At 36.3% G+C, this 23739-nt stretch overlaps 4 protein-coding genes across 5 annotated transcripts; 2 read left to right on the top strand and 2 right to left on the bottom strand.

Annotated features, from left to right (window-relative positions):
* Nucleotides 1–2609: 2609 nt before the first annotated feature.
* LOC133878137 (uncharacterized) lies at nt 2610–6603 on the top strand. Its single transcript, XM_062316645.1, has 2 exons — nt 2610–3269; nt 6154–6603. Exons 1-2 carry the CDS (start codon nt 2881–2883, stop codon nt 6374–6376), a joined length of 612 nt encoding a protein of 203 aa, XP_062172629.1. The 5' UTR covers nt 2610–2880; the 3' UTR covers nt 6377–6603.
* Nucleotides 6604–7353: 750 nt separating this feature from the next.
* On the bottom strand, nt 7354–11447 carry LOC133877152 (uncharacterized). 2 transcript variants are annotated; one of them, XM_062315399.1, is made up of 4 exons: nt 11190–11447; nt 10916–11042; nt 10345–10421; nt 7354–7644 (listed from the first exon to the last, which is right to left on the bottom strand). In XM_062315399.1, the coding sequence occupies exons 2-4, from the start codon at nt 11014–11016 to the stop codon at nt 7517–7519; spliced, it is 306 nt and encodes a 101-aa protein (XP_062171383.1). In that variant the 5' UTR covers nt 11017–11042; nt 11190–11447; the 3' UTR covers nt 7354–7516. The 2 variants fall into 2 exon arrangements, with proteins under 2 accessions (XP_062171383.1, XP_062171381.1); XM_062315397.1 differs by having other exon boundaries at nt 11267–11442.
* Nucleotides 11448–13104: 1657 nt separating this feature from the next.
* On the top strand, nt 13105–16679 carry LOC133877966 (mitochondrial import inner membrane translocase subunit TIM10). Its single transcript, XM_062316430.1, has 6 exons — nt 13105–13264; nt 13421–13471; nt 14354–14406; nt 15424–15462; nt 16093–16162; nt 16367–16679. The coding sequence occupies exons 2-6, from the start codon at nt 13427–13429 to the stop codon at nt 16415–16417; spliced, it is 258 nt and encodes an 85-aa protein (XP_062172414.1). The 5' UTR covers nt 13105–13264; nt 13421–13426; the 3' UTR covers nt 16418–16679.
* A 988-nt stretch (nt 16680–17667) lies between these two features.
* On the bottom strand, nt 17668–22527 carry LOC133877880 (serine/threonine-protein kinase BSK5-like). The gene is made up of 10 exons (XM_062316330.1): nt 22144–22527; nt 21833–22053; nt 21414–21549; nt 20600–20733; nt 20389–20494; nt 20018–20103; nt 19577–19765; nt 19154–19318; nt 18417–18530; nt 17668–17989 (listed from the first exon to the last, which is right to left on the bottom strand). The coding sequence occupies exons 1-10, from the start codon at nt 22223–22225 to the stop codon at nt 17747–17749; spliced, it is 1476 nt and encodes a 491-aa protein (XP_062172314.1). The 5' UTR covers nt 22226–22527; the 3' UTR covers nt 17668–17746.
* Nucleotides 22528–23739: the final 1212 nt, after the last annotated feature.

Here is a 23739-nt window from a genome sequence, read left to right as displayed (position 1 = left end):
AGCTCTTAAACACCTTCATTTTCTGGAAAAAAAAAAAAAAAAAAAAAATCAACTATGAATTCTACCTAAACTTTGTGTCATGGGCCAAGTTATTTATTTATTTATTTTAATTAATTAATTAATTAATTTTTTTTGTGTGTGATGGTACTTGGTGTGTGAAATTCTATAGTGACCTAGCAGCTTAGGTGACCCATATATAACTTCTACTGAAAGCAAACGCAAAATGAATAAATAAAGTTTTGCCCAAAAGGAGAAAGTATTGCTGTGACCCTGCAAACTTCTGTGTGAGGTAATTTATGCGATATTTATTGCGTTGGTCATTAAAAATGTGAATTGTTAAGTGCCAGCATATAATTTATAATACTTATCACATTTATAAATAGACATAATAAATCATGTGGCGCTTATTTTATTTTAAAATATAAACTATCATGTTAATTTGTAATAATTATAATAAAATCTGTGATACCGAAACATTTTCCAAAAAAAAAAAATACAATGATGAGCAGCTTCCCTCAAAGCCAAGTAAGAGTGTAAACCTGAAACTGGTTTTCGGTTATTGGCTAAAACCGATAACTGGCTCTGGGGTAGCCGGTTATTAGAAATTAGCAACCGGCTCCGGTAACTGAGCAGCCGGTCGGGTGGTACACGGTTATCCAGACTGGGTACTCAATTTTTTTTAAAAAAATGAATTTTTGTTATGGATTTTTGGGCTTCATTTAATGTTTGGCTCATATAAACTCGTTTGGCTCATAGGTTAGAAACATTTTATGTTTCACTGAAGCCTAATTACATGTCATGCACTTGGATAATCAACCAAAAGCTGTCATATCTTTTGCATAAAACCTTTTCAGCCTTCTTCAAGTTTGCATCCGATGCGTATGCGGTTAGCAATTATAAGCGGATAGCAGTTTAAAAGCGATTATAACAGTTCCGTTTGTGCATACCTCTACCATTGAGCCTTGCTTTATTAGAAGTACGTGTAGGGATGCTTAATGCTTATTGCAAGTGAAGTCCCTCAGGAAGGCACCTTCTATGAACACAGCTTAATTAATCACAAAAGCATGCATTTTTCTTCTGAGCTCATATTAATCAAAGTCTCGTATTTCTGGTAACTGTATCAAATGCAACTTGACCATTTACCATGGTTTCTTGGCTTTAATGTTGTAAGCTTTTAGATGAGATATTTGAAACTTGAACCTTAAGCAAATGAAAGTAATCCTTTATATTGGCTATCCTTAATTCTGCACTTCACCTTTTAGCTTAGTTGTTTGTTTTGACTTCAACTGATTTTTATATTTTTTTTACTTTTATACATATACTCAGAGCCGATTTTCCCGTTATAACCGGGTTTTTTAAAATGTCATAACTGGTAACTGGCTCCGAGTATCCGGTTACCGGTTATAAACAACCGGATACCAAACTGGTTTCTCAGTTTCATAATAACCGGTTACCAGCTGGTTATAACGAGCCGGATTTTACACCCCTAAAGCCAAAGTTAACGTAGAGGTCAACTTTCAACTTATCTGTAAAATGACGATGAGCCTTCTGTGTGGCTTTCAACTTTCAAGGAACTTTTACTGCAAACTTTCGGTGGTAAGGAAAAAAATAAAATGCCACTTGACCAATAATGTCTCCCTCATAATCTATTATTCAAGTTGGACTGTACTGACTCTCTTTTAATGTTGGAGTACCATTTTTTTCTTTTTTTCTTTTTTTTGACATGTCCACACAAGAGGAGAGGGAGAATTCGAACTAGTGACCTCCGCTTTGTGAGATGTGATCCCCGGCCGATTGATCTATCCCTTAAAGACCATATTTTTCATTTTTCATTTCAAGTGAAGTTAAAGAATTATTTTATAGTTTAAATTAGATTTTAAAGTATTTAATAATGTACATTGTGTCATATTATTTAAAATTTTAAATAACGTGACAATATAGACAATATATGCACAGTTAGATGTAATAAAATTTAATCTGAACTATAAGTTAATTCATCTCTATTTCATTTGAAACGAAGAGATTTAGTGCCAGCAAAAAAGAAAAAGGAAATTAAAGGAAGGTTAAAAGAAGTCTGAAAAAAAAAAAAACAGAATACTACACTACAAAAGAAGAAGAAATCAAATGAAAAATGCTACTACACATATTTTCAAGTATTCACTCTCTTACGAGTGGAAGTGAAAATCATCATCAAATGCTAAATAATAGTAAATATACTCTTATCTATTATTTAGTTCAATAGTAATTTTCACTCATGCAGTCATGCTAGAATGAAAATCATCATTTCTAGAATGAAAATCATCATTAAATGCTAAATAATAGTAAATATACTATTATTTATTATTTAGTTCAATAGTAATTTTCACTCATGTTAGAGATGAAACACTTAAAAGCACGTGAATCACTTCTCAACAAAATAAGGAATAAGTTAAAAATAGAAAAAAGAAAAAGAAAAAAAGAAATAGAGTTAACAAGCATGAATGCATCATCCTTGTCCACTGGCCCACGGTTAGAGAGTCTCAACACTACTATCTATCTATCTATCTCCTCAGCACCAACAACTGTAGTTTTCAGCGTTTCCTTTTCACCAACACTGCTATAGGGACTGACACACTTACACATAGACTAGTAAAAGAAAGCAGAGGGATAGAGACTTTGATATTTCTTTCTTTGATAAAAGCAAGCAAACAAACACCACACTACCTATTCCAACGGTCCAACCGCACCATCTTGAGTCTCTAGCACCACCTTCCTTGTCCACCTTTCTTTCTTCTTCTACCTCTCTGTTTAACAAAAATGCCTTCAACCCTTTAACCCTTCCCATGCGTTCTCGCACAAAATCCATGACCTGATGACCTTTCTCTTTCTGGGTTTCACAAAATGGCAACTTTTGACGGCCCCCATGTTGACACGGGCACTGAAAGTCGCCGCCATTATCGCCATTTTGTTACGGGAAGCAGTGATGTGTCATTCTCCGGCGACTCCGACGACCAGTCGTGGCACTCTCCGCTAGAGATTGAGGGTGTGTTGGGCTCTCGTAGGGACTCTTCTGGGTCAGATTGTTTGTCGGAGGCGGACTTGGAACGTGGGGTTCTGGAAATGAAGGTGCACGTGGGTAAAGTGGAAAGAGATTGTAGGATTTGCCATTTGGGTTTGGAGGGAGGTATAGAGGCTGGGGTGCCAATTGAGCTGGGCTGTGCTTGTAAAGGCGATTTGGGTGCTGCCCACAAACAATGTGCTGAGATGTGGTTCAAGATCAAGGGAAATACGTGAGTAAAAGCCTCAACTCTTTTTATTTTTATTTTTTCTTTCTTTTTATTTTTTATTTATTTATTTTTTTCTGTTGTATTTCTATATGTGAGTGTCTGTTTTCTTGGATATGTCATGGAAGTGCCAGTTTAATGTTTAATTCTGTGTGTTTGTGAGAAATTTTGAATATCAATTTGTTGGTTTTTAGCTTTTTGTGAATGGTAGTGTTAAAGACGGAATCGTGGGATTCTTTTGCACACTATCTGCTCTGTATGTTTTGAACATGTGAAAATATCCTATTGATGCTCGTGTGTTTTTCTTCCGTTCCCTCACTGTTTGATTGCTCAGAAAAGAAAGAGGAAGGAAAGACAGGAATAGTTGAATCTTAGTTTGTTCATCATTGTGTGGCATCTAGACCACCAAAATTTCCCACATAACTGAGCTTAATAGAATCATTAAAATTATTGTGAAAGTGGTGTTCCTTCGGTTTGTTTTGTTTTCCCCTCATGTTTACAAGCAACCAAACAAGCAGGGGTAAGGGGGATAATATTACGATCGTAATCTTGAATTTTTGTATAAAAATATGGGCTGAGGTCTTTTGTACAGTTCGACTGAAAATGCAAATGTTGACTGTTCTGAGGGAGAGAAAGGCAAAATAGGAGATTAAATCTTGCATAGAGCATTAAGAATATAAATTGAAAGAAGGAAGCATTGATTTGTATGCTACTTCTTGGTTCGAATATTCACTACGGTGATAAGAGTTCCATTTACTCCTCTCTGATTTCTCTTCTTATAATAGGCAGTGTAATCTCTCAACTTAAAATGACAATTGTAGTACAAGGATCCTCAATATTGTTGAATGACATAGATACTGCTCCCCTATTCCAGAATTTCCAGTTTACCTTATAAAGAGTCCTCAATACATCCTGCTTGTGCTGGCTTCATCTCATTCAACTGCATTCTAGCTACCTAGCGTAATTTCTCTTCATTTGAGATAGTCATATAACTGTTTTTCTTCTTTTACCTCTTTGGTGGCAAGTTAAATAAGATGGAAAGAATTGTACACTAGACTGCAAACTTAACGTTATGGAGAATAGGTTCTTGAGGTTACCACGGGTTCAATCTCAGAACTCATAAGTAAGGGGCCTTTCATGGTGACCTTTGATGTTGCATGAACTAGCCAAGAGCTTAGGTTCCTGTGCCAGTGAATGCAGTTTCTATTTGTCTAGGGATCGACTTTAGAAAGTGGAAATGTCCTTGTTACCAAATGTACATATTTAATTGGCTGTGGCACATAGAACTCTGTTTCTATGGATGTGTTAAAGTGCCTGTCTTCTTCCAAGTATTGTCATTTATATGCCTTTGAATCCCATAAAAGGTTAATATCTGATATAATCGCCTTCCATGATAAATAGCCCTTGCTTCAGTGAAATATCATATAAAATGTCTATGTATACAAGGGTTTTGGTAATTTCAGCACTGGTTCAAGTTGAGTTTCTTCATGACAATCAATTGATTCCTCAACTGAGAATGTTTAGTCTACCTCACAGAGTTAGGACTTACAACTTCTATAACCATCTTGCAATGACAGAAATTTGAGGAAAGTAACTGAAGTAGTAGTTTGTTGGGACATTAAAAGGCATGAGACTTTTAATTTTGGAAAAATCACATTCTATTTAAGAGTTTCTGTCAATAAACCGATGATAAGTATGTTTGGTGCCTCCAATGTCTCTCTTTCGTAGATGATACAGATGAAGACTCAAAAATCTAAATTTTGAGGGGAGTCCTCTCGTGGAACTTATGCAACCCATTTGTTTCTATCTTGGGTGTGACGAACACATAGTTTAGAAGCCATCTCAGCCACCATTTGTACTGAGATAAGAAATTCTTGTGTCCATAACCATGGTAGCTATCCCAACTTTAGTGGTGTAGAGACTACACATGTTTATCATTAATCAAATACTTATAGCCCATGTTGCCCGCGCTGTTCAATATGCAAGTTCAGCTAGCGTTGGTTTTAAACAGTCCGCAAGTTTGGCTAAATCAAGTTGTACTAATTGGAAAATGGGGGGAGGTTGAAAGTGTTCATAGTTTGAATAAGTTGCATGGCATGACTGCAAATATAATGACCAAAGCATAATTGAGTGAGGTGCTTGTTGATATGGTTTATGACATGATGTTAGCAATTCTGATGTGGTGTGTAAACTAAGATTGGTGCTGAGAAAGAAAGATTAAGGCATGCTATGCCGTATTATTTACTACATCAGATAGTTGCCAATTGGTCCTCGTGGTAACTATAACGGAAGCAGATGTGGCTGCCATGACTTTACAGGAAACACCCCATTGATTCTTTCTTGAGACACTTTCTCCCGTAAAAGAAGGGACATCCAAGACATATATGGAAAAGTATTGGTTAGGAAGATAGTAGAAAATCCCCGATTACTTGAATAGATGAAATATTTATCTTCAATAATGTAGATCACGTTTAGCCAAAATTACAGTGCAAGAGCTCTATTAATTGTGTTTTGTTTTTCTTTCTATGCCTGAGTTCATATATACATATATATATATATATATATATATATATATATTCTGAGAGAGAGAAATCTTGGATGCAATCAATTTTCCTGTTCTCATTCGAGGATAATATCCTTGTCTTTCAAATGTCTTTTGAAATATCAATCACAGAGAATTCATCTATGCTTTTGTAAGATGAATTGAATGAACATGATAGAGCAGTAAATCCAGAGCTTGCTGTTGTTCCTTCAGATTTAAAACTTGCTTCCTACATCATTTCTAGTTTCTGCTTCATGTGCCTTATCAAATTCAGTAACTAGGTTGGTTTTGATTCGTGTACCAATAATGTCTGTCCTCGTTGCTAACAAATTTATTTACTTTTTGCAGAACCTGTGAGATATGTGGTGGCACTGCACTCAATGTTGCTGGTGAGCAGAGAAATGAGGCAAGCAATGGTACTGCTGCAGCCTCGTCAGCAGTAGCAGCACCTGTGATACTGGTGGAGACTCGAACCGTTTGGCATGGTCGCCGCATAATGCACTTTCTTCTGGCCTGCATGGTCCTTGGCTTTGTCATCTCTTGGCTTTTTCACTTTAAAATACTCTCGTGAGTCACTGAGATTAAACAAGAAAATGTTGTAATATATCTTGATCTGAGGCTAAGCTTTGGGAATCCATCCTCCTGCGTGTATGGGTACCTTACTCATGCCTACTAGCCCCTACTCTTTTAGAATTAGCATTGAATGTGTATGCTATGTATAATTACAGAAGCTTCTGTGGCCATTCAATTACATGTCTTATAATTCTGAATTAACAAAGCAACAATCCTGTTGTATTATTTAGTGTCTTTCCATACTGTTGAGAATGTGCACAGGAAACATGCTTCAGCAACCATTTTTGCGCATCTAAGATTTGTCTGTAGGATTCTTCGTGTCAAATATTGGACTCCGCAGAAATGCACTACCACAGGCAAACGCCAAGGGAAATGCCAACAAAGTCTGGCAACCATCTCAAATGGCCTAGGCGTATTGAATTCGACAGGTTACACTATTCACTAGCTAATTGACGAGAACTGGACAAAAGGCTAGTCCCAAGCAGGGCTAGTAATTTTTGAAATGAAATGACTTGTAAACCTAACACGAAATTAGTAAATTAAAATTACGGGATCTAACCCATTTAATTAAATAGGCCGGGTTAAAGTTAACTTATAGTCTTATATTCATGTTTCAACACGTCCGAACTGTACATGAACCTAACACGAAATTAGCTAGCCCATGAACAAAAAGATATATTCCTCATTTGACACATTAGTCTAATCAGTTATACAGCATAATTACATTCTCTTGGTTTATAGCCACGTTACCAGGAGGAATGCAAGCGGGATATCCTACACACCTAAGCCATGAGAGTTCCTCTGTTTCAAGAATCATATCCTTCTAGCTAAACTTACCCCACCCCACGGATGCTGTGTTGGGTGAAGTTCTCTGTTCACCATAAGCAAAATAATAGAAATTTAAACAGATTACTTTTGGTTGAATTATATAAAGCATACAGGCCAAATTAACACAAACAACTGAACAAGATGAAATGCTTGTAAACAAAGGAACTTGTCAAATTGATTGAATATGAGAGCTGATTTGAAAGCTTGTATCTTGAACTACAATGATAATCAAGAGTAATATACTAAGGAAGACAAAAGTCAAAAGGTTCACTCTATTTCATATCATTATCCTTCTCAACATCATCAGTCACTATTTGCATCCCTCGGGGTTTCTCATTTTGTAATCAGCAACAGCCTTGTCAAAGGTGCTTCTCACATGCTGGCACATTATCATTAGATCCTGGCATGCATCTTTCAATACCCCTTGTGCTGGAGCACCTGTAAATTTCCATTGCAAGAACCAAAATATTTTCCAAATTCACATCAGGTGCATAGCCACCATAAGTCACCTTAAGACTGAATTCTTGACAGGAATATATAGGAAAGAATATCATCACAAGTAACGGCAAATATTTTGCTCTCATCATTTTCTTCAGTATGTAATTGCAAGATAGTTTACAAGAGAGAGAACATGCAAACACCCTACAAAGCTCTGATTCCAACTACTTCGAATTGCATAAATTTGTGTTCATATATTGCATATCATGATTTTTGATTGGAATAATTACACTTTACCCCCCTGATTTATCCACGGAGTGGTGATTTACCCCCCAATGTACCAAAATTGTTAGATGACCCTCCCGAACTTGCCAACGTGTGGCAAAATTTACCTTCTGTCCAGTCGCCTGTCCGTTTGGACGAAAAGTCGGTCATGTGCGTTGCACGTGACTGTTTAAGACATATTCCTTCCCCAAAATGCCCCCCCCCCACATCAGCCTTTATACCCCGCACATGCCCATTCCACCGCATATGCCAAAACAAAGACCTACACCCTGACTACCCACCATCCATGTTGTTGTCCTCTTTTCCCTCACTGCCATACTCATCGTCGTACAACGACAAGATTGTCTTCGGCCACTCAAACGCGCCAGTCATCAGCTTCAAGCTGGACTCCTCAAGCTGAGCTTGAACACGCGGACCCAATTGAACGAACACAAGGAGAGAGCAGAGGATGAGAAGCTTGGGTAAAGCTTGGGAGAAGCTTGGACAAATGGTAATCAGCAGTGCAGTTGCGAAAATCATATAATGGCTTTCTCTTTTGGACATCCCTTGTTTTGGTCTCTGCTGCAACCTAATTTGATGGGTATCATTTAGGTGATTGAAGCTTACAACTGGAAGATGTTATCAAAAAGATGTGGGTGGCACATGTACTCGTACCAGTGACAAAACTCTTGAGGGGGTCGCAACTATTTTGGCGGAATTTACGATGCATCCAACCTAGTAATTGCAAGAAGCAGAGTACATGAAAATTAACGTGTAGAATATGGAGAAAGTTTGTTCTCGATCGATCCCAAGGATAACAGAGAATGGACTAGCATGTGTTTACCTTCATCTTTCAATTGTATCTCAGAAACTTGGGAGTTTTGATCACTACTTTAGTTATGTGAGAGGGTGATCAGGAAGTAGGCTTCTTTTCATAGATAACTGTATGGCTTGTTAATGCATAAGAGGTCAAACTGTTCCTGAAAGCCTCCAATGGTCTGACAAAAGGGTGGGTAGAGAGAAACACATAGATGGTTACAAATTCATGTTGGCAATTGTTTCCAGATAAAATATAGAGTTGTGCATATATAAATCAGATTTTTTTTTCTCTTTGCTCGATGTTGCTGAACTGGTTCTGGTATCTGGCACTAGCTGGGTTTGTGTTCGGTCCGGTGACTTATTTGCCACGGGTGCTAAGGCATGTGACACAGATTTTATGACAGCTTAGTTTGTGTTTAGTTTCTTGCTAGCTTGCGCGTATCATCAGAAACGAACATCAGGGATTCCAATATCACACCAAAAAAACGCTCCATCAAATCCTCTGTTTCAGTTGAGTAAAACAGAGGTTAACAGAGCATGCAACCATGTTCCCACGGCTTCATTGAACTCCATGGTTGTTGTTCCACGAAATTGCAGGTATGTGCCGGTGAATTTGGAGACTGGAAAACATGTTCAATAAATATGCTCGTACAGTTCCAGACAAGTTGACGCTTGGAGAGCTGTGGGACATGACACAGGCGAATCGAGATGCATTTGACATCTTTGGGTGCTCGTTAATCATTTTGCCATCTTCTATATATAGAACTTTATGCTCACGCGCTCGCTCGCTCTTGTGGGGATGCTCACGCTAACTAACAGGTATGGTTGTGAATTGAAGGGTTGCATCAAAGATGAAGTGGGGAATTCTGTATGTACTCACCAGGGAAGAGGAAGGCATGCTGTCTAAAGAAGCCGTGAGGTGCTGTTTCGATGGGAGTTTATTCGAGTATTGTGCCAAGATGAATGAGGACGGTGAGGCAAAGATGAGCTGAAGAAGCCATGTAACAGCTTGAATATCATTTCAAAAAGTCTAAGGCATGCACGGGGTACAAATGCCGGATGAGGTGTGGGTATTTTGGGGAGGGGATATGTCTTAAACGGTCATGTGCAACACACGTGACCGACTTTCCGTCCAAATAGACAGGCGACTGGACGGGAGGTAAATTTTGCCACACGTTGGTAAGTTCAGGAGGGTCATTTAACAATTTTGGTACATTGGGGGCTAAATCGCCACCCCGTGGATAAATCAAGAGGGTAAAGTGTAATTATCCCTTTTTGATATTATAGGTTTACAAGGTATTTACCAAAATAAGATTATAAAGTTTTTGGAGCACACTAGAAAATGAGTGCATTAAATGTACATATTTATGCCAGGATCATATCTATGATAAGAGAATAACATATGCCCTGCAGAACGATACCCCTTCAGAATTATTCGGAAGTGGGAGCAACTAGTAAAAACCGGATGTTGCATTAGTAGAAGAAATCAGTAGCAGGACGCATACATCTATCACCATCATAACCACTAGGCCGAGATATTAAGAAGTATATTTGCCAGACAACACTATTTAAGATGACCACTGTGTTGCTAGAGATAAGAGTGTGCATATATCTTACCTGTCGTTTGGACTCTAATATTAACTCGATTCTCTGAAGGATGAGGAATGCTATACCCGCAGAACGAAACCCTTGGACTGCAAGAGGACATTATGACGTGCTTAGATAAAAATCCTAAGTAAACAAATAATCCAAAAACAGATGCAAAACTTTGACATCTAATTGAGAAGCACAGCACATGAACCCACAAGCCATAAAAGGCTTTTAGCTCTATAACATACATCCCAATATGCATGACATGCTTAGATTACTAAGCACAAAAGGTTCCATACTGTGCAGCACTATTTGGGACTATAAATAAACTCCATTGCTAGCTCAAGATTCAGATAAGCATTTTGTTTTTGCCTCTAAATAATCATATTTGAGACCCACTGGCAGGATTAGATATGAAATAAAGCTCAAAATGCCATCTTTACACATACCCAGGAAAAAATAGATTAGGATACAACAAATAATTGACAGTGAATGTAAATAAAGCAGAGACGTTAAACAAAATTAGAACATAATAATGAAAAACAAATATTTTTTTGTATGGAAGAATCAGAGAGAGAGAGAGAGAGAGAGCACTGACTCTTGGTTCAAGGTGAATCTGACTGCGTTTGCAAGCGTGTGATCCTCATCAACCAAAGAAAACGTTGATTTACTGTTGTCTGAGTGAGACCCATGCTCCATCTTCTTCAATAACTCTCCGCAAACCACTATAAACCCAAAAAGACACGAGAAAATAGGAAGAAAAAAAAATCATATAGATAATTATCACAAACAATCACAATCCAATGAGTTTATAAACAACTCTGCAACTGATTTTTACAAAACCATAGTTCAAAATCGATTCTTTTCATTACCTAAATGAAAAGAATTTCTCTTTCAAAGGTGAAGAGAGAGAGTGTTTGAGTGCGCGCGTGTATGTGTTTGCGCTTACCAGTCTATAGCCCACCGATTCCTCTACTCACGTAGTTTGCCTACAAAAATTCGTCGAAGTTTCGATCCGAAAAATAAAATAAAATGTGTCGAAGTCTATAGAGGAGACCCTCACAGAAAAGCCGTTACTTTGAAGAGGGGTGGACTTGAATCCTAAAACCTAACTTCTCTCCCACGGTTAGTCTTAGGTATATCTAGCTCACACCCAAATATCTTTCCCGGGCCAAACATATCAACCAATTACACGTTTCTCTTCCGGCTTTGGCTTGTCACATGTGAAAAAATCACGTTTTTTTTGTTATTGTAAAAATAAATGGTGAAAATTGATTCTAGTAAAACAATAATTGGAATTCTCCCTAATATATTTTCTAAATTGATTCCAGCAAAGATTGTCTCGAAGCTTTTCATATGCTTAAAGGGTAGATGTTAATTTTATAAATTGAATTAAAAAAAAAAATCCTTCAATTTAGTTTAAAAGAAAAAAAAAATCTGTCATTACTCCAAAAAAGTATTATTTGATAATTTGTCAGTTTTTTTTTTCCCTCTCGTTTTTATAGGAAATCTACTATTAGATTTTTAAAATCTTAATGTTAATTTTTAATTAAACACTCGTAGTATATTTTTTATAAAAATTAGGGAAATTTGTACTATTGGTCTTTGTAATATGCCATAATTATTTTCACTCTCTATGATTTAAAAAGTTTATGGGAAGTTCTTGTGCTAAGCAATAATTACAATCGATCCCTGTAGTCAAATTCCGTTAAATTTTTTGACAAATTCTGTTAAATACCACTTCAGACCAATAAGAATGCGACACGTCAGGCCTGGGGGTGGCCCGAAGGCCACCCCCACACCCCTTGCTTTTTTTATTTTTTTTTTTAAAAAAATAAGTTTATTTATTTATTTTTTAATATTTTTTTTATTAAGATGAATACGTGTAGCATTCTTATTAGTCTGACGTGACGCTTACGTGGCATTTAATAGAATCTGTCAAAAATTTTAACGGAATTTGACTTTAGGGATCGGTTTGTAATTATTGCTTAATATAAGGACCTTTCATGAATTTTTTAAACTATAGGGAGTGAAAAATAATTAGAGCATATCACAAAGACTAATGATGCAATTATCCCTAAAAATTAGAGCCAATAGATTTTTTTTTTTTTTTTTGCCTCGTATTGATTATGATTTGAAAATAATTAAATTTTTAGAAATGTTAGGAGTACCAAATCTTTTATTAAGAAATTAGTACAAAGATAATGTTGAGCTTTTTCATTAAAAATAATCAAAATAATTAATAAAAAAAATACTACATATTCTAATAAATAAGTTCCGCGTCATCTCGGTAACAATTTCTTATTAAAATATTTGATACCTTTATTGTTTGAGAAATTATCCATACACTCATTTATCACAACAACCCCACAACAAGCTGACGTGGTTGGTAATATTTTATTATTTTTTTTGTTTTGTTTTCATTTCTTTTTGTAAAAAAATAATAAAATATTACCAGCCACGTCAGCTTGTTGTGGAGCTGTTGTGAGAAATGAGTGTAGGGATCATTTCTCTGATTGTTTCTCTTTTTCTTAAGAGAAATAATCCATACACTCATTTCTCACAACAGACCCACAACAAGCTGATGTGGCTGGTAATATTTTTTTTTTTTTTTTTCTTTTCTTTTTGTAAAAAAATAATAAAATATTACCAGCCATATCAGCTTGTTGTGGAGCTGTTGTGAGAAATGAGTGTAGGGATCATTTCTCTTTTCTTAATGCATGTGCTAAAAGATCGGTGACATCATCAACGCTCATACCTTTTGAGTCGTCTATCTCATTCACACTGTAGACCAAGTCTAAAACCCCTAATTCGCATATACTTCATCACACTCTCACACACACAAATAAATCTAGGGTTTTCATTTTTCAGCTTTTACTCGCATCGAACCCCTAAAACCCTAAACAGAGAGCTTCCAATCAGAGCACCTTAGTTTCCACCTCACAGAGTAAGTTTATTTGAACCGTCGAAGCTTTTGTTCTAAAATTAGTGTTTTTAATATGTTAATTACTTTTGAATAATGTTAGTTATACACAATTATCGTTGGCATGTAATTGGGTTCTTGAAGTTAAGAGAGCTTATGCGACTCTCTTTGTTGTTTCAGGGTCTAATGGCTGCCAGTAATGCTGCTCCGTCGGGTTTGGAGAAAGAACAAGTGGGTACCTTTAGTTTTCGCTATTTTGTTATTCAAAAGTAGTATTTTTTATTTTTTATTTTTTTCGTGTGTGTGTGTGCTTGGCATTTCAGTTTTCCTCTGAAATGAATGTTTCAAATGTTTGTGTATTTGGTTTTTTTAAAAAAATAAAATTGGAAGTGCCGATTTGGTCCCATTTACCGTAGTCGATGTGCAAACCTCGGAGCTGATGATTTTAACTCTGTCATCTGTTTTGTGTTTGGGGTATTGATCTTTGTCGATTTAGGGTAATGGTTAATGTGGTTATTAGCAATGGTTGAACATTTTGTTGGGTTTTGAATTTTTGATTGGAAGCTGTAAAGATCCGATTGTTTCTGATGTAATTTTCTGTGATTATATTTATGGCAATGATGAATTGAAATTGAAAATCGAATGAAATTGGTAATTTGTATTGATGGAAAATTTCGGGAAAAAACAAATGGGCTGTTTTGAGGGCAGCTTGCCTCCAAGAAAAACACCAAATGATTCTAAGGTTCTTGGACTATATCCACATTTCCTCATGTGGGCCTTCTATACTACTAACATCTAACAACACAGCCCATTAATGGAATCAGGCCCATTTACAAAACATACAACTCAATTACAAAAGGGATTTGATTCTTGTACAACACCAATACAACAACCCCTCACATAAGGGTGGGCCCCAGTATGTGGGACCCACCCTCATATGAGGGATTGTTGTACAGTTGTTGTATTGGTGTTGTAAATCTAACATTTTCCATTACAAAATACACACTTGCCAAACACACTATATTTGTATTTTTTTTTTTTTTTAATAAGTACACTAGCTATTATTAGACCCGTTACAGAAGCTTATGGATTTTGGTTATGGTGATTGTGCAGATCTTTGGAATGGCGGAGAAGGAGATGGAGTACAGGGTCGAGTTGTTCAACAAGTAGGTTTTCTACCATTTATATGTTCTACTATATTAGAATTTTGTTTTTTTCATAAGAGGGTTTTCTACAACATGATATGACCTATGCTTGATGACTTTGTGAATGCTTATTGGATTTACCATTGTATTAGTTTGCAGAGCTAAGCTGTTATGGGCTACTCGTGGCTATGCTTTATGAGTTTCTGTGCAAGACATAAGCTACAAAACATATTTTTCTTTTTTCCATTCTCTTGTCTTATTGTCAGTTTTCTATAACCATACGAAGAGTGTTCTTTTGTATTTTTTTCTTTGTTAATGAGATATTGGGTGTACCACGCTTGATAAAGCACCTGCATCCTAATTTGGTTAACCATGGATGCATGTGTATGACAGTCCGCTTTCCCAGTGATGCAAATTACTCAATTTCAGTGTGTTTGGAAACATCTCATGGAAAAAAGGGCTTTTGCTGGTCACTGGATTTAGACTTAGTTGCAATATGGAGGGTTGAAAGTAATAGTCAAATTACATTTAGTTCTTGACAAATAGCCCCTGTTGAAGTGCCTATTTAACTTTGTTCAAGAATCGGTTCATACATACTCTTGCAGGATGAAGAAAGTAGATTTATGGCCTGAGTTCAATAAAGAAAGGAAAGACATCTTTATAAATTACAAATTTGGTGTATATTCTACTTAAAAAAGTTAACTGGTTAATTCAAAAAAATCCAATCTATAAACACTTTAACTAGGTTTATTTATGATAAAGGTACTCCTTCATCAGATGCTTGATTGTATGGCTTTGCCTCAGGGTTCAGTCTATCTGAAGTTTCTTTTTGGTTGTAGAAGAATATAATCTAATTTTTGTTATGTTAAGTGTAGTTATCATGGATTTGAATCATTGAATTGGACTGATGTGGTTGAGGATGTCTTGTGGTGATACATGTGTTTGGCAAAAGAAAGGCATTACTTATGAGTTTCCACTTGTGATAAAAAATTTCTTGAGGTTAACCTGCTTCCTTTTCCTCTGTTTTTGATGATTCAGGCTTACGCACACATGTTTTAATAAGTGCGTCGAGAAAAGGTACAAGAATTTGTGTTCATCTTGTTTCCTACAATTTACGCTTACCAAAAAATAAAGGGGGAAAATGCAAAATCAGTCCCTATGGTTGCACCAATTTGTCCATGTGGTATAAAAATATTCTGAAAGTTTCCAGTGGTACGCAAAATAACAAATAGGTCCCTACTCTCAACTTTCGTCTACTTTTTTTACGATAACCGTCAAATGCTACGTTAACACCAATCGAATTATGACATGTGTCACCCGTAAGACATGTTTGTTATTTGACGGTTTTTATCAAAAAAACTAGACAGAAGTTGCATACAGGGACCTTTTTGTTATTTTTGCATACTATAGGGAGCTCTCAGAATATTTTTACATCACAAGGAGCTTATTGCAAATCACAACCACATAAACTGATTTTGCATTTTTTCCCAAAAAAAAAAAAAAGGAAAAATTGTTTTACAATTTACATGAACCTTTTAAAGTAGATTTTGAGTTCACCTTCAGAGAATCTTGTTAATTTCTTAGAAGGTTCACTGCCATTTTTCTAAATTAATGAATTCCAGAAACTACTCACTCGATATTCTTGTACCCCAAAAAAAGAACGTTTCAAATGGGGCAATATTAATATACCATCTTCATTTTTTTCAGGTACAAGGAGTCTGAACTAAATATGGGAGAAAATAGTTGCATTGATCGTTGTGTTTCAAAATATTGGCATGTAAGTTGTCAATCATATTCAGGCATGGTGTATGGTACTTCATGAAGTATAAACTTGTGATTGTTTAATTCTCTTTTTTTCTATTAAATGTGAAACTGCTTGTATTAGATTCCCTCGACTCTTTTTATCATCTTCACCTATAACTGAATGGAGATGGCCATCATGTGATAGAAATCAAAGCAAGCTCCTTTGTTTATTTTCCAGGTGACTAATCTTGTTGGCCAGCTGCTTGGTTCGGGTAGGCCTCCAATGTGAAACTAAGAAGGTGGAGACTGGAATTATTACTTTCTTTTGTCATTTTGTTTGTACTTTATGAGGTGATACCATTTTGTCGTTTGAAAGGGGAAAAAAATAGTGGCATTTTGAAGTTATGCTACCCCTAGTTTCTAGTCTGAAAAAGTGTTTGCTGTTCATTGATGAGAAATTATTCTTCACCAGTTTAAATTTGGTTCCTCGACATTATTAATTTGTATGAGTGCCAAATTTACAAATAAATGGATATGGGTTGACATGAATATTCATCAATATTATATATGGTGATATACATACTTATCTAGTTAGGTGTCCGAGGATATACTAATAATACTATACCCCTTTATTTTATAGTAGAGTAATTCTAATTCACATTTATCTTACAATTATTTTATAATGTTGCGTCAGTTTGATCAGTCCCAAACCCCAAGGGGTAACTTAATGAGGTTGATCATGTCTCATACAGTAGAAGTCATGAGTTTGAATATCCCATTCTCCCTCACCTTCGAGCCAATTACATAATAATAATAAAATAATAAAAAGTTTCATAAGTCTTTGTTAAAAACAAAATAATAATAATAATTTAAGATTTAATTAGAACTGACATGTCAATATTGTAGAATAAGAATATGGTATAAATAATTAGAAAAGAATAATGTTAAGAATCATATTTTTATCTTACAATTATCTCATACTGACATGACAGTCTCAACCAATCATTTCATCATTCAATGTTAAAAAATAAAAGTGTTGATTGAGATTGTCATGTCGATATTGTGGAATAAATTGTAGTATATAATGTTACGAGTTGGAAAATCTTCATTATTTGTAATACTTCTTTTACATCTCGAATTGTTTATGCTGCTGTTGTTTATTGGCAGTTACAAAAGAAAAAGAAAAGAAAAGAAAAGAAAGATACCTTCAACCACAGGGGGCGTGAAAAGGGTTATATGGATATCCATGGTTGCTGAATTCTGCACAACTAAGTTTGTGGTTCATCTCTACTAAAATCAGCTCAATATGAAAATCTAGACTGAAATGCAAACTTAACTTCTCATTGTTATCATCAACATCTGAATACAGCAGATGATAACTTAGAAATGTGACCAATTTTGAAGTACAGAAGCAAATTAATATTTTGCGATAATTAAAAACATTGATCAACATCAACACATAAATGAGAATAAACACCTCAGGTGCTGCAGAAACTCATATGCCAAAGAAGAAATGCACAAAGATAGATACAAGGAGTATTTTTCTATACTCTTTTTTTTTTTTTTTTTTCCTTTTTTTTTTCTCTAATGAAAGAAGAAAAAAAAATGCTATACAATTTCAGTTAATATGTTTTTTGGCTTCCAAGGATGTGCCATCTTTGAGACTTTCCTGTGCATCATTGTCCATCCCAAGGCTGAAGAGCGCTGCTGCCTGAAGATAGAAGGCAGTAGGCCAATCAGGAGATATTACCTGGGCTTGCATTGCGTCTCCAAGAGCTTCTTGTAGCATGTCACTCATCAAGTAACACAAGCAGCGCCTGGCAAACACGGTTGGTGATATCATGGTCCCACCATCGATGAACTACACAGTCAAGCAAAGGAGAAGATCCACGTTTAGAGTAAAAGCAAGAACAAATTCAACACTTGCTCTACATCTTTATCATACATTTGAACTAGTGGCCAATCGATCTGTATGCTAAAGGGGGCTATCAATGCATTTCGACTTTTTTCTTATTTGTTAACATAAATCATGCACTCCAATTTCATTTTGACTAAAAAAGAATCATATCTATGCCAACTCATAATTACTTTCCAAAATCCATAATCCACCTAATTTAATGTATAACTACCTTGCAGTTACAAAGAATAAAGACCATTGGTCTAGAATTTTATAAATTTAGATGTAACTATGTCATAGTGTTCCAAGACTACCATGCATTTCAGTTTGCCTGTTGATTTTGAGGACCAATTTAGCTGGAAGATTCTGCAGTTCTAAAGAAATGACTTACTTGTGTATAACAATCAGTGGCAGTAGCAAAGTCCTTAGCTCGAAAAGCAGTATCTCCACGCTTCTTAGAATTCAGTGTTTCCTGTATTTGATTTGTCCACATTTGGAAGGAAAGCTGCAGGGAAAAGGAAATTCCATGGTACTGAGCAACGTGGCATGTGTGCAAGAGGAATCAAATTCAAGTTTGCTAAGAACAAATACTAATGCAAGCAATCAAAGTAAATCATCAACATCTTGGGCAGGCATTTTCCTTTAGGCCTTTCAAGTGCTATTATAACATGGCCTGCTCAACCGAAATAGCCTAGGTACAAAGAATGTACATGGTTGTATAATGAAAAAACATCATACGCCATGAAAACACCTTGGGTATTTTGGTACATCGACACTTGACAAGTGAGCAATAATAGCACTTTTTAGCACCATGAAGAAAATTATGTGGAAGATACTGAGCAATTAAAATTATCCATTTTATTAAGACACATCTCCTGACAGCTAAATCAAGAACAGCCTTTATTCCTCATAGTTCTTGATGAAAACAATTAGAATTAGAGTCACAAACCACAGATGAATAAGACACATAAAAGGTATATCTCAGAAATTCTGGAAAAATGGACCAGTAAATGTTTAAAACATGATGATATTTCAGCATTCAAAGGTTTTCTATATATTAAAAGCATTTTCTTTCCGACACTGATCTGAAATATAATATTTAAGAATTTTGGACCTGATATCACTAACCTCATTTGCAACACCCTCATCATCCCTATATCCAACCTTTTCCAACATTTCATGTATTGCTGTAAGATCCCTTCTTGAGCAAGCTTCACCCAAAGGTGTCAATGGCAATGTTTCCTTTGGGGATGCAGTTCCGTGTTTTATGCCCATCAAAACATATGATGGGACCTACAAAAATACCACCAAATGAGATGATATAATGTCCTCAAGGTAATCAACTTAAATGCCAGCATTTTGAAGCAGAAGTCCGCAAACCAAACTTTCATTATTATTTTTTGATGAATAATTCATTATTGGCAGAACAATGTAACAGATTCAGCAGTAAAAAATAATGAGTAAGTTCTCCATAATGTCCAAACACCAAAATGTTGTTTTTGAGTGCAGTGAATCTATAGGTCCCTTTATTTATAAAGAAGTTGAGCATACATCTTTTTCCTTCTGAAGAGGAGTGAGAGCAGTCACAAGAGACTTAGCATTTGGCCTCTCCCGAGGTTCATACTGTAAACAGCGTGAAGCTAATCGCACTAACTCAGTCCCATCATCATTTGAGAAATGACCCTCCAAACATGAGTCCATCAGCATCAGAAAATTCTTTCCACGTATCAGGTCAAGTGCCTGTAAATAGAAGGAGAAAGGAGAATTATTAAACTCAAAAATCTCTAATCTTATGATATCAAAGTAACTAGCACTGTGATGATGATCCAGCTAAAAAGTACAAGCCAACTACTTAGAGAGCACTGAATCCATAAAGCTGCAACTCTCAGCACAGGCTCTTTTGTAGCCCAAAAGATTTTCTTAGAAAGCCAAGAATTATCTAAGCAGAGTTAAAAGATAGATAAAACTGAATATAAGGAAGCAAGTGTTTACATGGCTTGGGGGGATGTGTTTGCCACTGAGGAGATCAAGCAATAGGGTGCCAAAGCTGTAAACTACACTTTCTGATGTCACTCTTCCTGCAAATGGAAACATCTAAGTAACTCGGCAAAAGAAAACATACATAGACATGACATGTTAAGATTCATTAACATGAAGCTAGAAGCAGAATACCTTTTTTTGCTGTAGCCAAAGATAAAAACAAAAGTACAGCACATTAAGAGAGGTAATGACAAAAGGGGGGGTCCCTTTGTGGAAGACTCAACATCAACCATCACAATTTTCATTTTCTGGAACTTGCACCAAATCCTAAGTGCAAGTAAACCTTAAAATAAGATATTGTCGCCGTGAGCAACAGCTATTACCTGTTCTCAAGTATTCTGGAGGGGTGAAGGCCAAGTTTGTACTATAGCTCTTGCCATCTCGGCTATTCTTCATAAGGCCAAAGCAGGAGAGCCTGGGATTTCCATCCTGTCAAGAATGGACTCATAGTAAGAAGTGAAGTACAAAGATAAGCAACATGTTGAGAAGAAAAAAAAAAGGCAAGCAGCCTGAGTGATACAAAAACCAAAATACCTTATCAAACAAAACTCTGTAAGCATTAAGGTCATGGTACAACGCCCTGCCTTTACTGCTGCAATAGTCCAAAGCTTGTGCCAAATACAAAGCCACTCTCAGCCTCATTGCCCATTTCATTGGCTGGGCCTCCCCTAAACCAGATTAACCAAATACAAATTAGAGCAAAGAAATTTTTTGACTATTTGAAGTGAAGACACATATTAAATCAAGTGAATAAGTACGGAATCAAGAAGACAGAAGATCTTATCTTTGTTTCTTAGTCCATAAAATTCCACAAAAGAGATACGCTAGCCTCAAAAGAATGCAAGAATAGTTCAAATATTTACTTCACAGCCCGTTTGGTTGCTCAAAATAATCCAGGAAAAGTTAAAAAATCAAGATCTTGAGTTTGAACTTTTGATTACTTGGTAGCCCAGAGAATCAAATGCTCTACCAAGACCTGACAACTAAATGGCTTTGTAGTAAAAGTTAAAAAAATAAAAATAAAAAATCAAATTCTTGAGTTTAAGCTTTAAATTAATCAGTAGCCCATAAAATCAAATACTCCACTCAACCAAGTCCATATCACTGAATGGCTTAGTAAAACCCTTCTAATTTTCAAGAAAAAAAAAAAAAAACCCAGCATGTACCACCAAACACAAAATTTCATATTACATCTTTGTCACCCTTTTCTCACCACCAAACTAGTCGGTAAAGAAAAACCCATTCACATTAAACACAAATAATGCAGCATTCCAATCAGCTCAACCTAAAGAAGAAACTCAAACATAAACATAGTATGTAACAAAACAAAGTACCGAGTGAAACTTACAATGGAAAAGATGTTTAGAAAGAGTCTCATTAGGCATGAACTCAGCCACAAGCAACCTCTCCTCCCCTTCACAGCAACACCCTATCAAATTCGCCAACCGCTCACTCCTTAGCTGCCCCACCGTCCTCGCCTCCTCCTACAATCCCATTGAAACCCACCAATCAAAACCTAAACCCACACACAGATACATACATATACATGTGCATACATACATACGTATATATATATATATATATATATATATATATATATATATATATATATATATATATATAGGTGTGTATACAAATACCTACATACATAAATACACACACACACACACACACACACACACATATATATATATATATATTATGTATATATCTATATAGAAAATGCACAAATTAGCTTAGAGAATGAATTGGAGTAAGAGTACGGACTATGAATTGGCGAGAATCGGGCCAGGCCGACTTGTTGAAGCGCTTAACGGCGATCAAGCTTTCATCTTCGAGCTTTCCTCTATACACAACATTGGGAGCTTTCTCTCCGTGCTCCGAGACAATGTTCTCGGAAGAGAATCCAGTAGTAGCAACTCTGAGCTGATCCAAGCTGAACTCGCTGAACCCAGGCAACGCGTCCTTGCAATCTCTTCCCCCTTTCTCTGCATCCACAACGCCAAAAATCAAACCCTAAAAACTCACACAAACGCAGAACAACCGAATTGTCTTGGGAAAGGGAGAGGAAATCTCACCAATGTCGGACAAGTCGTTCAGACTGGATTTGATGTTCGACGCCCAAAAGCAGAGCGACAATTTGGAGCAACGAGCTCCCATTGGAAATCCTACACCGAGAAAAGTCAATACGTAACTGATCTCTCTCTCTCTCTCCCTCTCTCTTCTCTTTCTATCACTTTCTTAGAGATGAGAGATGAGGATAGGCTGGGAAAATGAGAGAGATATATAAAAAAATAAAAGCAAGAGAAAGAGAAAGATTTGTTTGGTTGTTTGGGCAGCGAGAAAGTGAGAGAAAAGAGAAAAGAAAAAAAGAAGTAAACTTTTTGGATCTGAGAGGTTTTAATAATTTGTTTTTCCGTTTCTCACACTTTCTCTCACCAGCTCATCATTCTCTGCTCCCTGAATTTTCCTCTGCACACTTTTTATTCCTTCTGTTTTTCTCGGTTCATTTCGCTTCCAGACGTACGACTCGCCGCCGACTCTTCACCAGGCGCGTGACACCCAATCCACCAATGGAGACCCGACGCGTCGGCGTTTTGCGGCAATTGGAGCCGCCCTCGCGAGTGGATGCGTTGTTCGGACTGTTATAGCCTTTGTCATTTTTCGATTTTGCTTAGCTTTTCTAACCTAAAATGAAAAATAGCCTAACCCAGTAAGAATGCTCTTGCAATTTTAGTTTTTGTTTTTTTAAGATAAATTTGTAGTGTTTTGGTTACTGTGATTTGAAATTGCGGACGCGTGAGGGCAGTGGGCGTTCGTTTGTTTTGTGTTGATCGGCGATGCGAGGGGCGATAAGTCGCCGAATCCTGTCGCTTTCATTGAGGGTCAAAGTCAAAAGAGAAATGTATATTTAATTATATATATATATATATATATATATAAAAAACATATTTGAACTTAAGTTTAGGTAAAGTTGCATAAATGGATGATTTAATAATGTGAGACGTCCTTATCATCATATCCTAGGAACGAATTACATGTTAGAAATTAGAGCCTCCAAATGTGTTAATCAAGCCATAAATTCAAAATTGGATAATACGATGGCGATTATATCGTGACAATACGTGTTTTGTGTCATTCTCTTAGAGCATTTTCAATATATGCTTTATCTAAGCTAAAAAGTCAAATTTAACTATTTTTGACCTTTTTTATTCTCCAGCAGATTAGCTACTTTAACCATTTTTCCTTAACAGACTGTTCATTACTACAAAAAAATTTATTAATATTTTCTCACTCTCCCACTCTCCCTCTCCGTCCCTCTTGGTCACTTTCCGTCCTGATGCCCTTCTTTCCTCCGCCCCTCTCGGTCAACACCACCAACCCCTTCCCTCTCCTCCAACACCGCTGCTCTACTTTCCTCCATCCTCAGCAACGTCTTCGTTCTCGCACAATAATCCACAATAAAAACACAAGAAATCACCTTAATTTTCACCAAAAAATCCCCCATTAGACATCATAAATTAGGTTCCAACTACCGAAAATTGTCTCAGGTCACCGGAAGTCGCGTCTCAGGCTCCATCGGAGTCGACTCACCGGCTATCGGCTTGACCCGCTGAACCCAGCTCTCCCTCAGTCTCACAATCTCATTTTCTCCTTGTTCGGCCAAGAAGGAA

The sequence above is a fragment of the Alnus glutinosa genome, chromosome 9 (assembly GCF_958979055.1).
Source record: "Alnus glutinosa chromosome 9, dhAlnGlut1.1, whole genome shotgun sequence".
Classification (NCBI taxonomy): Eukaryota; Viridiplantae; Streptophyta; class Magnoliopsida; order Fagales; family Betulaceae; genus Alnus; species Alnus glutinosa.
Note: the sequence above shows the minus strand (reverse complement) of the source record. Positions and strands in the feature narration are given on the sequence as shown.

Excerpts from the sequence above, each read along its gene's own strand:
- LOC133878137 (XM_062316645.1), top strand. The coding sequence starts at position 2,881 with ATGGCAACTTTTGACGGCCCCCATGTTGACACGGGCACTGAAAGTCGC. Across the intron at positions 3,270-6,153 it reads TTCAAGATCAAGGGAAATAC|AACCTGTGAGATATGTGGTG; the intron begins GTGAGTAAAAGC and ends TACTTTTTGCAG.
- LOC133877152 (XM_062315399.1), bottom strand. The coding sequence starts at position 11,016 with ATGGAGCATGGGTCTCACTCAGACAACAGTAAATCAACGTTTTCTTTG. Across the intron at positions 10,422-10,915 it reads AGATTCACCTTGAACCAAGA|TCCAAGGGTTTCGTTCTGCG; the intron begins GTCAGTGCTCTC and ends GTCCTCTTGCAG. Across the intron at positions 7,645-10,344 it reads TATTAGAGTCCAAACGACAG|GTGCTCCAGCACAAGGGGTA; the intron begins GTAAGATATATG and ends GGAAATTTACAG.
- LOC133877966 (XM_062316430.1), top strand. The coding sequence starts at position 13,427 with ATGGCTGCCAGTAATGCTGCTCCGTCGGGTTTGGAGAAAGAACAA. Across the intron at positions 14,407-15,423 it reads AGGGTCGAGTTGTTCAACAA|GCTTACGCACACATGTTTTA; the intron begins GTAGGTTTTCTA and ends TTGATGATTCAG. Across the intron at positions 16,163-16,366 it reads GTGTTTCAAAATATTGGCAT|GTGACTAATCTTGTTGGCCA; the intron begins GTAAGTTGTCAA and ends TTTATTTTCCAG.
- LOC133877880 (XM_062316330.1), bottom strand. The coding sequence starts at position 22,225 with ATGGGAGCTCGTTGCTCCAAATTGTCGCTCTGCTTTTGGGCGTCGAAC. Across the intron at positions 20,495-20,599 it reads ACAGAGTTTTGTTTGATAAG|GATGGAAATCCCAGGCTCTC; the intron begins GTATTTTGGTTT and ends CATTCTTGACAG. Across the intron at positions 20,104-20,388 it reads TCCAGAATACTTGAGAACAG|GAAGAGTGACATCAGAAAGT; the intron begins GTAATAGCTGTT and ends TTCCATTTGCAG.